Source organism: Seriola lalandi, unplaced genomic scaffold, assembly GCF_002814215.2.
Source record: "Seriola lalandi dorsalis isolate HSWRI2012SDOR001 ecotype SW California unplaced genomic scaffold, Sedor1 jcf7180002054736, whole genome shotgun sequence".
NCBI classification, from domain to species: Eukaryota; Metazoa; Chordata; class Actinopteri; order Carangiformes; family Carangidae; genus Seriola; species Seriola lalandi.
The window spans coordinates 2,695,407-2,710,147 of record NW_019525289.1 but is presented as its reverse complement, the minus strand read 5'-3'; the positions used below and the strand labels follow the sequence as shown (position 1 = coordinate 2,710,147).

Here is a 14,741-nt window from a genome sequence, read left to right as displayed (position 1 = left end):
GATTTAAAAAACTCCTTTAGGATACTATGACCTGGACAAATGAGAATATACACAGGCTTATGCATATACACACATACAGTTATACATGTACATACATACATGCATACACATGAATGAGGGTACATGTGTGTGAGAATGCATGTATGTGTGTGCTTGAGTACATAGATATACATAGACGCCACATTGGTCGCTTCAGTTGCTGTGATACATCAACGTCGCCACCGTATTGGACCGAGCAAAACTGCCCCGTAAAGAAATAGGAATAAACGGAGCATCTGCAGGTTTTCTGGATAAAAAGCTCTATAACGTTTACACTGTATTTCTCAACCAATTTCAATTAGTCTTTTTATATTCAAGGGTTTATCATCTACTTGGAGTAAAAATAAAAGTTTGGTCACCAATTAATTGGAGTCTTAGGTTTTACTCATTGCAAATGTTAGGTTTAGGTGAAAATTGAAATCCGTTAAGAAATATAAACGTTATAATGCTTTTTATCCAGAAAACTGCAGCTCCTCCATTTACTTGTGCTTGTTAACAGGGCAGTCTTCTCTGGATCAATTTGGCATTGACGTACAATCCAGCGGCCAATGCAGCATCTATTTATATATGTCTATGCTTAAGTATGTATGTATCCACCACACTTGGAAGTTGCTACCAGTTCGTGGCACACAACCACCAATAAACATAAAAAAAGGAGTTAAGACACAGGTGGAGGCAAAATGCATTATGGCGGTCAACAATGCAGCTCAGGCTGAAGCTGTCTCTTCTCTGCAGATAAATAAATAAATTCATTTTACAATGTGCTACTTTGGCTCCGGTGCAGCTGCCTGTCCCTGTCTGTAGTCAGTAGTCTTACAATGTCTGCCATCCTCGCCTTATCATTACAGAGGAGAAGAAAATGGACTCACCCACAAGGACTTTCCCAATAGATGACAAAGAAAACCAATCTACTCATCATAGAGCTGCTGCTGACCTATTAAGTATTATATTTAGCAGGCCAATTTAGTACACATTTATTTCCTTTAACTAAAACACAGGTGAAATCACCTGATCACAGTAATGTAAAATCCAAGTGAGCTCCCTCACATTTCAGATTTCACTCTACATCTCGAATCACTACATAGAACTGAATTTACTGTGCTCTTTTTTCCAACTTCAATAAATGAGGTAAAATTTAAAAATTGTGTTTTGTATGTAGAATGAGCACAATAATATGCTGAGCTGAACACATCATAACCAATCAAAGATATTTAATTGATGATGTGATAGACTGCTCATCAGTATTAATACAGCAATGCCTTCTGGAAAGTGTCCATCATAGGGATAGAAACAAATTAAATATGAATGATACTCTAGTCTTTCTTTGATTTGCACAAAATACAGATGCTGCTTCTTCCATGAACTGCTACATTGCAGTTAAAAAACTATATCACAAGTACCGTCAATGAAGAGAGTAGTGTGTATAAATGTTCGCTCAGCCTTCACCCCTCACAATAGGTAAGAAACAGGAAGACTGTTGAACCACGGATATGTTGTAACAAGAGTTTAACAGAAGCAAATACAGCGATAAGGAGGAAGAAGTGAGAAGTGAGAAGATCTTTCAAAAGAGACTTCATTAGTTTTCTAATGAGTTCTTCATTGTAGATTTAGATTTACAGTTTAGCAACAGGGTCATTCGTTATCTTTAGCTAATCGCTGTCAGAAATTGCTTCGCTGTCAATAAACTCTTTCAGGAAGTTAGAGTCAAAAATCAAATAGAGAAGCTTTTAGAAACCTGGTGGCAGTTTACATTCAGTAATTAAAAACTATTACTTGGTGGATATAATAGACTGGTTCTGGACCTCTGAATCACCATCCCCATTTCCGATGCGCTCAAAGATTTGATAGTATTCAAGTTTTACTAGTTTTTGGCCAACAAAATCAATCAATCAATTCAAGCATTTCAATAAAATTAAACAGCTAGAATCTAAAGATCTAAAGATCTAAACAGATATTATCTAGAGTAAATGGTAAACGATGTATTGAAATTCAAAGCCAAAAGTAAAGGAACTAGAATTGAGGAGAAGAACTCAAAGATGCCTAACCCGCTGAATTTGTAACTTTAATAACATGAAAGGTATAGGTATAGGAAAGCTTTTTACATTTGTGTCTGGATCCACATCTTCGTCAAAGTGCAGATAATATTGAATAATCATGTGGCTTATCGTCGTCATCAATCAGGAAACAATTATGAAAACCTAAATTTTAGTCTATTAGTAATAACTGACATAACTATGTATCTAGGTATATCTCATTAAATTGTATAGTTTTAGATTATTAGAATCACTATTGAAGTAATTTACAACGAGACAACATTTTTCAATATATATCAATTAATTTGTTCTGATGAAACATTAATTCACATTTCCTCCTGAAAACATGCTGTGATTCTTTTATCCAACTTACTTAAACAACACAAAAACATAACAAAAAAATTAACTTTTTACCTTGTGTGTGAAATGAATACAGCAGAAAAACGGAAAAGAGAAGTACGAGAGCCATTCTGCGGAATGTGTCATATGAGGAAGTGGTGCGACTATTTGAGCACTGCCTGTGTTCTGGCTCTGTACTGTGAACAGCTCTTATTGAAATTACTTCTGCAAAAGAAACAATTCCAATTTTCCAGAACATCCACCAGCTTCACCTGAAGTTAATCAGACCCTGCTCTACTTTGCCGGTACTTTTAGCAGAAACCCATGTTCACAATGTCAACATAGCGACATTTTAGAAATGTTGAGGCAATACAGATATATTACAGTCCTATCTGTGAGCATAGCGATGCGGTGACAGTAGGCCTCAATTACAGCTGAGTCTGACGAAATAAAGGTGCATCTCAATAAATTACAATATCATGGAAAAGTTCATTTATTTCAGTAATTCAATTCAAAAAGTGAAACTCATATATTATATAGACTCATGACACACAGAGTGAAATATTTCAAGCCTTTATTTCTTTTCATTTTGATGATTATGGCTTACAGCTAATGAAAACCCAAAATTCAGTATCTCAGAAAATTAGAATATTGTGAAAAAGTTCAATATTGTAGACCCATGGTGTCACAGTCTCATCAGCTAATTAACTCAAAACACCTCAAAGGTTTCCTGAACCTTTAAATGGTCATGGTCCTTTAAATACATGAAAAAAGTATGTTCATGTATATGCACTCAATACTTGGTCAGGGCTCCTTTTGCATGAATTACTGCATCAATGTGGCGTGGCGTGGAGGCGATCAGCCTGTGGCACTGCTGAGGTCTTATGGAAGCCCAGATTTCTTTGACAGCGGCCTTCAGCTCGTCTGCATTGTTGGGTCTGGTGTCTCTCATCTTCCTCTTGACAATACCCCATAGATTCTCTATGGGGTTCAGGTCAGGTGAGTTTGCTGGCCAATCAAGCACAGTGATGCCATGGTCATTAAACCAGGTATTGGTACTTTTGGCAGTGTGGGCAGGTGCCAAGTCCTGCTGGAAAATGAAATCAGCATCTCCATAAAGCTTGTCAGCAGAAAGAAACATGAAGTGCTCTAAAAATCCCCTGGTAGACGGCTGCGCTGACTTTGGACTTGATAAAACACAGTGGACCAAAACCAGCAGATGACATGACATCACTGACTGGAAACTTCACACTGGACTTCAAGCAACTTGGATTCTGTGCCTCTCAATTCCTCCTCCACACTCTGGGACCTTAATTTCCAAATGAAATGCAAAATTTACTTCCATCTGAAAAGAGGACTTTGGACCACTGAGCAAAAGTCCAGTCCTTTTTCTCCTTAGCCCAGGTAAGATGCTGCTGACGTCGTCTCTGGTTCAGGAGAGGCTTGGCAGGCCCATGTCCTGGATACGTCTGTGCGTGGTGGCTTTTGATGACTCCAGCCTCAGTCCACTCCACGTGAATCTCCCCCAAATTCTTGAATAGCCTTTGCTTCACAATCCTCTCAAGGCTGCGGTTATCCCTGTTGCTTGGGCACCTTTTTCTACCACAATTTTTCCTTCCACTCAACTTTCTATGAATATGCTACAGCACTCTGTGAACAGCCAGCTTCTTTTAGCAATGACCTTTTGTGGATTACCCGTCTTGTGGAGGGTGTCAATGACTGTCTCCTGGACAACTGTCAAGTCAGCAGTCTCCCCCATGATTGTGTAGCCTACTGAACCAGACTGAGAGACCATTTAAAGGTTCAGGAAACCTATGCAGGTGTTTTGAGTTAATTAGCTGATGAGACTGTGACACCGTGAGTCTACAATATTGAACTTTTTCACAATATTCTAATTTTCTGAGATACTAAATTTTGGGTTTTAATTAGCTGTAAGCCGTAATCATCAAAATTAAAAGAAATAAAGGCTTGAAATATTTCATTCTGTGTGTAATGAATCTATATAAGATACGAGTTTCACTTTTTGAATTGAATTACTGAAATAAATGAACTTTTCCATGATATCGTAATTTACTGAGATGCACCTGTACATTGTTGAATGTGAGTTGAATGTTCAACAATGATTAGTGAAGTGTCACAAATACTCTGTGGACTCTCTGTAGGCGGACTATCCAATGTTTATTTATTTCCCAATTCAGAAATGTGACAGCACTTCCTTTTTTTGGACCAACCTGATCAACATCATTTTTTTTTTTTTTAACCTCAAGTGTGTCGTGAGTATTTGCAGCACGAGTTGTCAAGTTGGTGAAGATGTTTTCTAAATTTGCTTGGGTTTTGTCTATTTGCTTGAGTTGCAGTGCGTTGGGCTCTCAGTGCCACTGTAGTAGTTTATTCATGTGTCATTCCTCTTCCTGCTCTCCAAGCAGGAAAATATTTCTAGTGAAAGATGTGAAACAAAATATGACCTTTAATAAATCATCATTAGCTTTATTTAATCACTTTTTTAGAGAGAACCGTCTCATTCGATCTCTCCAGCTGCACTTTTAAACACTAATAACACTCCACAGCTTGATGTTAAGAAAATGTTACAATTACATGCAATTTCCAACATATTCATGTCCATCACAGAACCATCATTGTCATGCGTTTGCATCAGAATTATCTGTGATTTACAGCATCACTTAACACTGTCATCTCTCAGCACTCACCTCTGGTGTAGTCATCTTACAAGTCCTCTTCATGTACTTGTGGTCTAGACTGAAAAAAGGGGGTGGGGGTGTTTCAACAAAAGGCCTGTATTTCATTTGACACTGTTAAAAACTTGAAAACCACAGGGTCGTCTGCACACAGAGAGGAGAGCTTCTTTAACATTTTAAGTAAAATTACCAAATGGGCATTTACATCCCTGCATGTACAGTAGCTGTTTGTGATTATCTAAAGACATTATCTCATTTTTCAGTTTGCTTAAAGCCACTGAGAGAGAGAAACAGCAATTCTAATTAGCTTTGTAGGAAGGAAGCTGTTTTAGTTTCTTCTATAAGTGCTTCAAATTCAATGATATTCAATATGTAAGTGCTTCTAGTGGTGTTAAAAATCTATCCCGCTATGGTAAGGTCACAAAAATACATAGGCAGCTAACCTTCCTAAGGTGCAAACGTACATCATGTACATAAAGTGCTAACTTTCTGTTTTGAAACAGCAGTAACAGTCACACACAAGAAATACTCAAACCAAAACCTCCAACTAAAAGAGATACAGTGTACAGAGCACCTTAAACACAGTATATTCACTCTGTTTGTCTACATTTTAGTTGTAGTGCTACATTAGTGTAACATAATCCCCGGTGCTCAGTTTTGTATGCATTACCATGTACAACACACATCAGTACTGCTGCTCTACGCAACAGGAAGGATAAAAATACCATGTTGAGAGGAAATGTGGGCTGGGGACTTTGTGAGATAAACCGACTCATTGGTGTGTCAAGTGTAACATTTACTATGCCGAAACTCAAAGTCATATGACCTTTTTAAATTAAATATGTGCGTACTGTAGTACATATGCATTATGTGTGTATTAACCATACATTTACATGTATGTTAGAGGAGGTATAGCAGAAGAGTCTACCTTTATATACCAAAGTGTCTGTGGGTGTTTCCTGCTGACTTTATCACACATCACCCCCATACCGCTCTACCCTTCATACACTGGAAAATATACACTCATAATGTCTCGCACTTTTTTGTGTGCAAGTTTTTCTCTTTGTGATTTGGTACTTTGTACTCTGGAGAGAACTAATTAGAGTTTTGTTTTGTTTCAACCCTGCCTCCTGAGAAATGACTTTTTTTATACAACTGAACTGCAACACCAAATATGCTTTGTAGGAAACATAATCACTGGCTGGATTAGGTTCGACATGTAACATATTTTTTCAATGAATACCTGGGGGACGTTTGCAAAACTCAGAGACTATTTGGACTAGACCAACTAATATGATCGTTTTCATATGATAAACTTAGCCTACATCAGTCTGCTACTTACCCGAACTATTTAAAGATGATTATATCATTCACAAAATTTATTTGAAATTAAGAATTTAGATCTGAATTCTTGCAACATGGATCAGGGACGGTTGCATGAAATTTTACGAATTAACGTTTGCATTTTGTCTCAATTAGTGTAGTATTCTGAAAGTATGCATTGTTTTACAGTAATATTATAGTATTATTCATTTATTTAGTGATAATGATCAAAGAAAGGTTATTGTGTTTTGTTTTGCATAGAACATTGGCCTACCTTGAGTTAAAATAGGCACAATTTATCTAATTTATTGCTTATGGTGAAAATAACAGGCGAATATGTAAGACCATGAGAGGCTAACAAAATAATTCTCAAAATACCTTGTTTGTATTTTAAAATTAATGATTATTGCTGCAATCTTTTGTGCTATGGGACAAAATTAGCCACATACATTGCCTGGAAATATTGAAAAATACTGTTGTATGGTCTGTTTTGCTGTGTTCTGTTTTTCAATAAGGGTTAGGGTTAGGTGCAGTATGAGTGTCGTCCTTCTAGCACGTTTCTGATTGGATGAATAAGACTTGTTGCAACCGTCGCCTGTTGCAACCGTTTCCAATATGATAATTTGGTGGACAACAGATACATTGTCTGTGACTGTGTGATACTTTAAGTATCAAAGTATTTGAGACTTTCTAAACACATTAACAACATATCCATAATAAAAACAGAGTCAAACCACAATTAATTTTGTACACGTATTTGCTGTTGCAGTTTAGTTGTATAGAAATGTATTTTTAGGAGATAGGATTTCTGTATGAATAAATAATCCAACTATTTTTTGTTTGTTATAAAAGTATACAGTAGATTCACACTCGCCACACAAATGTAAGTAGTAGTGGCAGTTAGGTAGTGTTTTATGCCATCATGTAATGCAGTCAACCCTGTGTAAAACATGTATTATCCCAGCAGATGTATGACAATGACAAATTTTAAGCTGACCATACAGGAGTTCATTGTCTTCCATATTTACTTTCTGCATCATGTGGCGCTACTGAGAACCAAACATCTTTCTGATATAAGTTCAAAACAGTCTAAAAAAGACAGTGTCCAAGGCTGCTTTGATGTTTCACTGATTCACTGTTGACTCTGAACTTGTCTCCTGCGAGTTGCTCTCCACGAAATGCTCCCTTCTCAACCAGTCAACCGTTTGTTCACACGTTGCTGATGCGAACGCTGAGGGGAGTTTCTCTGACCCGGCCACGGTCCTCCCCTCGCTCCCTGTAGCTCTGCTCCAGGCGAATCTTCTCCGGGTCGGCGGACACTTCCGGCACAGTCCCACCCCCGTTGCTCTGGTACCCATGCTGAGGGCTGGCTGGTTTGAAGATGGGTGTGGTCTTTGTCTTGGCCACTTTGTCGAAGAAGGCAAAGTCCGCTACATATTTACCTGACGGGGAAAGGGAGACTACGGGGGGAAACTCGTAGCCCCAGAGGATCTCGTCAGGCAGGTAGGAGGTGCGGACCTGGCAGGTGGCAGAAGTCGGCTCCACTGTAGCGCTCATGATCACCAGCAGCTCAAAGTCAGCCAATTCTGGATCTGTCCAGCCCCCACCTGGCAGAGGCAAATGAGACTGTTGTCATGTGACCACTACTAGAGGTTATCGTTCACTTTCACACAGTTTCTCCTCATATAAACTCATGGTCTTGAATTCAGTTTTATACATGAAAACCTCCTCCACCTCCACACACACGGACACTCGCCTCATAAAGTGATAAATGTGGATTTCAAAAAGGCACAAAATTAGATGAACCGAGCCCCCCTAGTTCCAATGTCAGAAAGGTGCCGGGGGGAGGGGAGGGGGTCTCCAAACACAAATACTTTGATTGAAGCCTATCAACGCCTCTAATCAAAAGATTGAACACACAAAACACCTTACCACCATTCACTAAACTTCCTGCCCTAACCACCAAACGTACCCTTGGCTGCCCAGGCTCGCAGGGGGCTGTTGTCATCGATGACGTGGTAGAAGGTGAGGGGCAGGATGAGGAAGGGGCTGTCGCTGGAAGTGTCCACTTGGAAGGGCACGTTCCTCTGGTCCAGACGAACCGTCTCGCCTTCCTTGGTCAGAGACGTCTGGAGCAGTTTCCCAGTCACCTGGAGAAAAACAATGTTCACAAGGTGGTTTTTGCTTCACAAACTGTTCAAACACAAGGAATCTGATATCTGATCCCCTGTACTTCATTTCTCTCTATATCTATTCACATTTACCTGACACCCAAGCAGGAGACTCTTGCGCATGTTGGCCACCCTGATCATCAGGCAGGGTCGACCTTCATGGGTCGACACCACAGCGTGTTGACTAAACTTTACCGTCTCCCCTCGCTTTTTTGGCCGAGCAACCTGAGCGGAGAAAGCTTGTTAACCTCTGGTTTCAGTTTGATGATCTTTGATAAGATCAGTGTAAGTGTCTCACCCTCAACACAGAAACAGATGAATGCAGCACGGCAGGGGATTGCATATAGTTGTGTGTGAGTTATTTAAGGTAGGAAACACACTTGTTTGACCTGACAATGCTTTAGAAAATGTACTTTATATTTTCTTTTATACTCTGCAGCAATTTGTATGATTATGAAAACTACATGGATGTATAGTAAACATACAGTATGAGGCGGCCCTGTCTTTGCACTGTAAAGAGAGACACAACCCTTTTATTATTGGCTACCTTGGCCAGGAAGGTACCAGTGATGAAGATCTCCAGCAGCATGGTGAGGACCAGCTGGACGATGAGGAGGATGATGGCAGCGGGGCATTCTTCAGTTATACAGCGAAAACCATAGCCAATAGTTGTCTGGGACTCCAGGGAGAAGAGGAAAGCCCCCGTCAGGGTCTGCATCTGCAGCACACAGGGTGTGTGGTTTGATGGAGGGTCGAACTCTGGAGAAACACGTTGAGAAGGGAACAAAAGCTCATTCCTGTTAGTCTAAAAATATATGTTAACATTACAGATAACTGCACAAGGCCCCGAAGGCCAAGTTATATATATATATATATAATTTCTTTTTTTTTTTTTTTGCCAGGATGTGGCAGAAGCTTTTTTATCTGTACAAACAACCCCCAAGAGGCAAGTTTTTTTAAACTTAAGTATCTAACAGATCATAATGGATTTGATATAATTTCCACTATCAAACTGCAAAGGCTGGAAACTTGACATTAGAGGAAGAGAGAGAGGAGCAGGTGTCTTTTTGAAGATATGAAATCATTTCCTGCTGTCACTAACGTTTAATATTATCAGGGTTATATTCAGATCAAGATGAAGCTCAGAGGACACAAGAAAACACCAACATCTACAGCTCTTTACAGCACTGCTAGAAATAACACACCCTCAACAGTCACTCTTTCGCTATGAGTCATTTGCTTCAGACCAGTGCACAGGCGGGAAAAAAGGTCATCTTTACGAGAGGTGTTTTGAAGTTTCTCGATGATTCGGTTAAAGGTCCACCCCAACAATCTTTGCTCTCACAGAAAAAGCCCCTATGGAAATTTTGAAGGGAGGACTGTGGATCATCTAGGCTGAACCCAAATGTTTTTTCTGGGAGGACACATTAAACTGCACACTAACCCGGGACATGTTTAAAGTCCCCGCCCCCTCTCACCCAGCAGATCTCCGTGCACCAGCGCCACCAGGTACCACAGCACTCCAAACAGGAACCAGGTCCCTGCGAACGTGCCTGTGAACAGAAATAACTTGTAGCGCCACTGCATGTCCAGAAATGTTGTCCAGAGGTCACGCATGTACAGAGCACTCCGCCCGCTGACGTGCTCGATTCGCACGTTGCTGCGCCCATCCTTGGACAGAACACGCCTCCTCTTCCTCAGAGTCCCGCCCCCACCGGATATGCCACCCAGCAAGGGTTTTAAAACGTCCGTCTGTGTCTGAGAGTGGCAAACCTTCTGAGGGGAGGAGCTACGAGAGGAAGGAGGTGTGGCAGACGTCATCTAGTGAATGACAAAAAAAGATTTAAGTTAGGGGATTTCTATAATTGTCTTCTTTAAATGGCCAGTGTTATTAACAGGCTCATTACCTTTGCCAAGGAGGTTATGTTTGTTTTGCTTGTTTGTTTCTTTTGTTTCTTTTGTTATGCAAACTGAGCGACTTTCTTTAACGTGGCGAGATGTGCAATTTTTCAGCACTTTCATCAATTTCTCAGGAAATTATCTTTGGATCTTGATGTAAAAAAAAAAATATATATATATATATATATATATAGACATATTTATGATATGAATCTGGGACTTTGTACAATTTGGTATCAGATCCAGATAATAATCTGAATCTGACAGACATGTGTTGGATTGTTTGGCCTTGGCGGAGGTATGCAGATTAGTTTGGGAGGTCTTTATTTTTATAAAAATAAATAGACACATCTTACAACATGCAACACATCAGTGTGACCTGACAATGACTGTGCTGACTTTCTGTTTCATTCAGGAAAAGATAGAAACTTCCAATAATGACAGCATGCTTTGGTAATTTCCCCCTGCAGCCACCTGCTTTCTATCTCGGGGGCAAATTTATCCCAATTGAGCCTTGAAACCAAACCTGTGATTGTTTATGTTCAAAATATGTACCAAAATAAAAGAAAACACCTCGCAGAAGTGAATATCAAACTGTTAATTCAAATTACAAAGCAGGGAACCACATGAACAAAACAAGCCAAAACAAACCTGAAAGGCCTTGTACACCCATGCAAGTGGAAGTTAAAATTTTACGGCGGAGATTTTGTGGAACTGTAGTGGGAGTTTCCCAATCACACTCATCCCATTACATCAGACTCAACTTGACAGAATCTGAAAATAAATACTAAAAAAGTTGCGTTCGATCAGGATTTTTTCCCCTGGGATTGGGAGAAGATTTTACAAATATTTCTTGTAAGTTCACTGGCAGGTGTTCAGTCCTGGTACATAGTCCCCAGCGGAGGGATAACCATCCTGCGTGGATGTACTGTGTGTGTGGTTCTCAATCTATTGGCTCATGTCATTTTTTCAGAAGTGTTTCTGAAGACTGCAGATTTTAGGATTAAACTCAGTGCCGCAGTGTGGAGTCAGAAAATCAAAAGTGGTGGATCGAGTACAACCACCACAGCTGATTCTAACACCCTGAGAGAACAGTCAATAGAGGCAAACAACCTTAAAACATAGCTAGTTTGAGCGTTATGGTCTCAGTATACTTAAAACAAATTAGGTGGAACCATATAAGGTGTTGTCCAATTATATCTGAAGGCAAAGGTCTCTATAGCTATGTCCCACACTCAAAAGCAGGGTCGAAAAAGTCAGTGTTCATGTCATGGTGTTGTAAACTGCTGTGACAGAGATGACTGTGAAAAAGTTCTTAATTTCACACCAGTGAAACATCTGTATTTTAGCTTTTGGAAATTCAGTGGAAAGATCATGAAAAGTGAAAGAAGTGACGTCTGCTACCAAGAAACCATCCTCTCATGGGAAATGAGCTGCTATGATTCTAGATGTGTGGAGTTTTTCAGTTGATTTCAACAGTTCTCTGTAACTAACAGTTGTTAGAGGAAGAACAAACATTTCCTCATAGGTATCGCTGTAGAAACACAAATATAAAGCAATTACAATGTGTGTAAACATCTACTTCTTTAGAATACGCAGCAAACAATAAGACGACTTCCTCCCTCATGTTCTCAGAGTCTGCTGTGTTGCTCTAACATGAACCACTGGTTTGAGAACTGCTCAAAAAAACCAAAAGCAAAACCAATGACACTCTGCGGTAGGACAAAAGCACACGGCAAATGTGTGTCAGACCTGAATAATGTTTAAGAATTTCCCCTAACATATTCCCCTGACTTTCACTCCAGCACTTTAGTTTAGCAGCATGTTAGCATTATCACTGTGAGCCTGTTAGCATGTTAGCCATGCTGAAAGTTAGACGGAAGGTTTGTTTCACACTTGATTAAAGGATAAAGAATGGGAAGCCTGAACATCAACATTAAAAGCAGTTCCTATTCAGATGATATTGTCATTATCTTTGTTGACAGATTGGGGAACTGAGATCATTTGATGATTATTTTTTAACCCTGTCATTTGTGTCATTTGTGAGTTCTCTCCACAAGACAAACTACATGCATCATTGTCTTCATGTAGAATAAATAAGCTACAAACTGCAAATCTTTGTTTTAAATGCTTTACGCTGTGGGATGTTGCTATGAATGTGTCCCCCTGTATCCACCTCTGTCACGCACAGACAGACAGTTACTGTATCTCCGCACACTTGACACGCTCACTTACGTCCAGCAGGGAGAGGGTGACCCACAAAAGAGGATGATAAGGAGGAGGGAAAGAGAAAAGAAAGAAGAGTAGAATTAAAATGAAGATGTGCTGCATTAACCCAACAAACCCTTCACACAGAGTCTCATTTGTGAGCCCGGAGGAGAAACTTGAATGAGTCAATTAAGGTAAAAAAAAAAAAAGAAAAAGAAAAAAAAAACTTTTATCAAGATAAAGTTTTTCCTTTTTAAAAAAAAAAAAAAGGCTTCACTGTTGGTTCTAACCATAGACGCTGAGTGTGGACAAAGAGTGAACTTCTGACTGGAAACTGGAGACGGCATTAAGAGTTTGGTAGGAAAAGGGCCAAAGTTGTTCTTTCTGAGAGCCCTGCTTGTTTTTCAGCCTGGTACTCACGTCTTGTGCAATCTTTCTCTCAGGTTTTTTTTTTTTTTGCTGCTTTACACTGAACTATATGGCCAAAAGTATTACACTTGAATGTGATAGTTGAATATCTTATTCCAGCCTCCACTGCTCTGATTTCCACTAGATTTTGGAGGCTGATGGCAGAGATTTAATCCCATTCAGCTACAAAAGCATTGGTAAAGACGAGCACTGAGGATGCACATTGTGCTGTGGTGGAGGAGGACCCGGATCCTTTACCGAAGTAAAAGTACCAGTACAAAAATGTAAATATACTTCATTACATGCGAAGGGCCGGCATTCAAAGTGTAAGCATTATCAACAAAATCCATCCATCCATTATCTATACCCCTTATCCTTACCGGGTCGCTGGGGGGGCTGGAGCCAATCCCAGCTGGCACTGGGTGAGGGCGGGCTACACCCTGGACATGTCACCAGTCCATCACAGGGATGACATATAGAGACAAACAACCAGTCACCCACATATTCACACCTATGGGCACTTTGGAGTCACCAATTAACCTAAGTTCACGTCTTTGGGATGTAACAGGAAGCTGAAGTACCTAGACAGAACCCACGCAGGCACAGGCAGAACATGCAAACTCCACACAGAAAGGCCCCAGGCCCAGAACCCCAGATCCTTCTAGCTGTGAAGCGACGGTGCTAACCACTGCCTCACCACGCCGCCCTATCAACAAAATGCACTTAAATTATATATATAATATAGGTCAGATTATGGAAAGCAGCCCCGGACTACAAGCAAAGAATGTCTGTTTACTTTTGGCCATGTAGCGTAAATCAGAATAGATACTCTGGGATTCTGATCATGTAATGTTATGTAATCAATCAGATTTAATTACATCACATGTGTGATTATGCAAGGGTGAGCCCCTCAAAAGCATCATAATCACAATGACACCATTGAAAACTTCACTCTTTCAACTCTGCATCACCCTCTCACCCAGTCCTCTGTGTCACTCACACACACACGCACACACACACACACACACACACACACACACACACACACACACACACTCACATGGCCTGGAAAAAACACAAATCCCACTACAGGCATATCAGATGAATAAGAATGGAGTAAATGAGAGTGAAGATATTTTTGACCAACCTCTCCAGTAGGATGTATTCCATCTCCATGGCAACACGACTGCCTTACTGTACAGCCCGGCCTCAGCAAACCGAATCCAACAACTGAGTCAAAACTTTTTCTTTTGCCAAACAAAAGAGCGCTCAATGTTTTCCTGATCTCTCTCTCCCTCTCCCTCTCTCTCTCTCTCTCTCTCTTTCTACTTTCCTCTTTCTCTCTCCTTCCTTCTCTCTCTCCTCTGTATACACAGGAATGCTTTGTTTGGAGCTGAGATAAAAGAAACAAAAGACACCATTGACAAAAACGACTCTGTGCCCATCCATGTGTGTGTGTGTGTGTGTGTGTGTGTCTGTTTGCGTGTGTGTGTGTGAGATTATGTGAGAGTGGGCATTGCAATTACATGTGTATTTCTGCGTGTGTGTGGCTGTAGGCGTACATTTTGTATGTGTGTTTGTGTGCAATCATTTGAAAAAGAGTGTACAATTATATGTGCATTTGC

General features: G+C 40.1%; 1 protein-coding gene and 1 pseudogene across 2 annotated transcripts in view; both read right to left on the bottom strand.

The window, feature by feature from the left end:
* Positions 1–2,601, bottom strand: part of LOC147818073 (uncharacterized) — an 8,362-nt pseudogene extending 5,761 nt beyond the window's left edge. The window contains exon 1 of the transcript XR_015438352.1: positions 2,487–2,601. The product of XR_015438352.1 is annotated as an uncharacterized LOC147818073 (transcript). The remainder of the gene's footprint in view (positions 1–2,486) is intronic.
* Positions 2,602–4,872: 2,271 nt separating this feature from the next.
* Positions 4,873–14,741, bottom strand: part of LOC111668457 (potassium inwardly rectifying channel subfamily J member 10) — a 12,668-nt gene continuing 2,799 nt past the window's right edge. The window contains exons 2-6 of the mRNA XM_023424536.2: positions 10,080–10,422; positions 9,149–9,360; positions 8,695–8,826; positions 8,403–8,580; positions 4,873–8,037 (exon numbers count right to left, since the gene is read on the bottom strand). Coding sequence (XP_023280304.1) covers positions 7,640–8,037; positions 8,403–8,580; positions 8,695–8,826; positions 9,149–9,360; positions 10,080–10,422 — 1,263 coding nt within the window. The 3' untranslated portion in view covers positions 4,873–7,639. The remainder of the gene's footprint in view (positions 8,038–8,402; positions 8,581–8,694; positions 8,827–9,148; positions 9,361–10,079; positions 10,423–14,741) is intronic.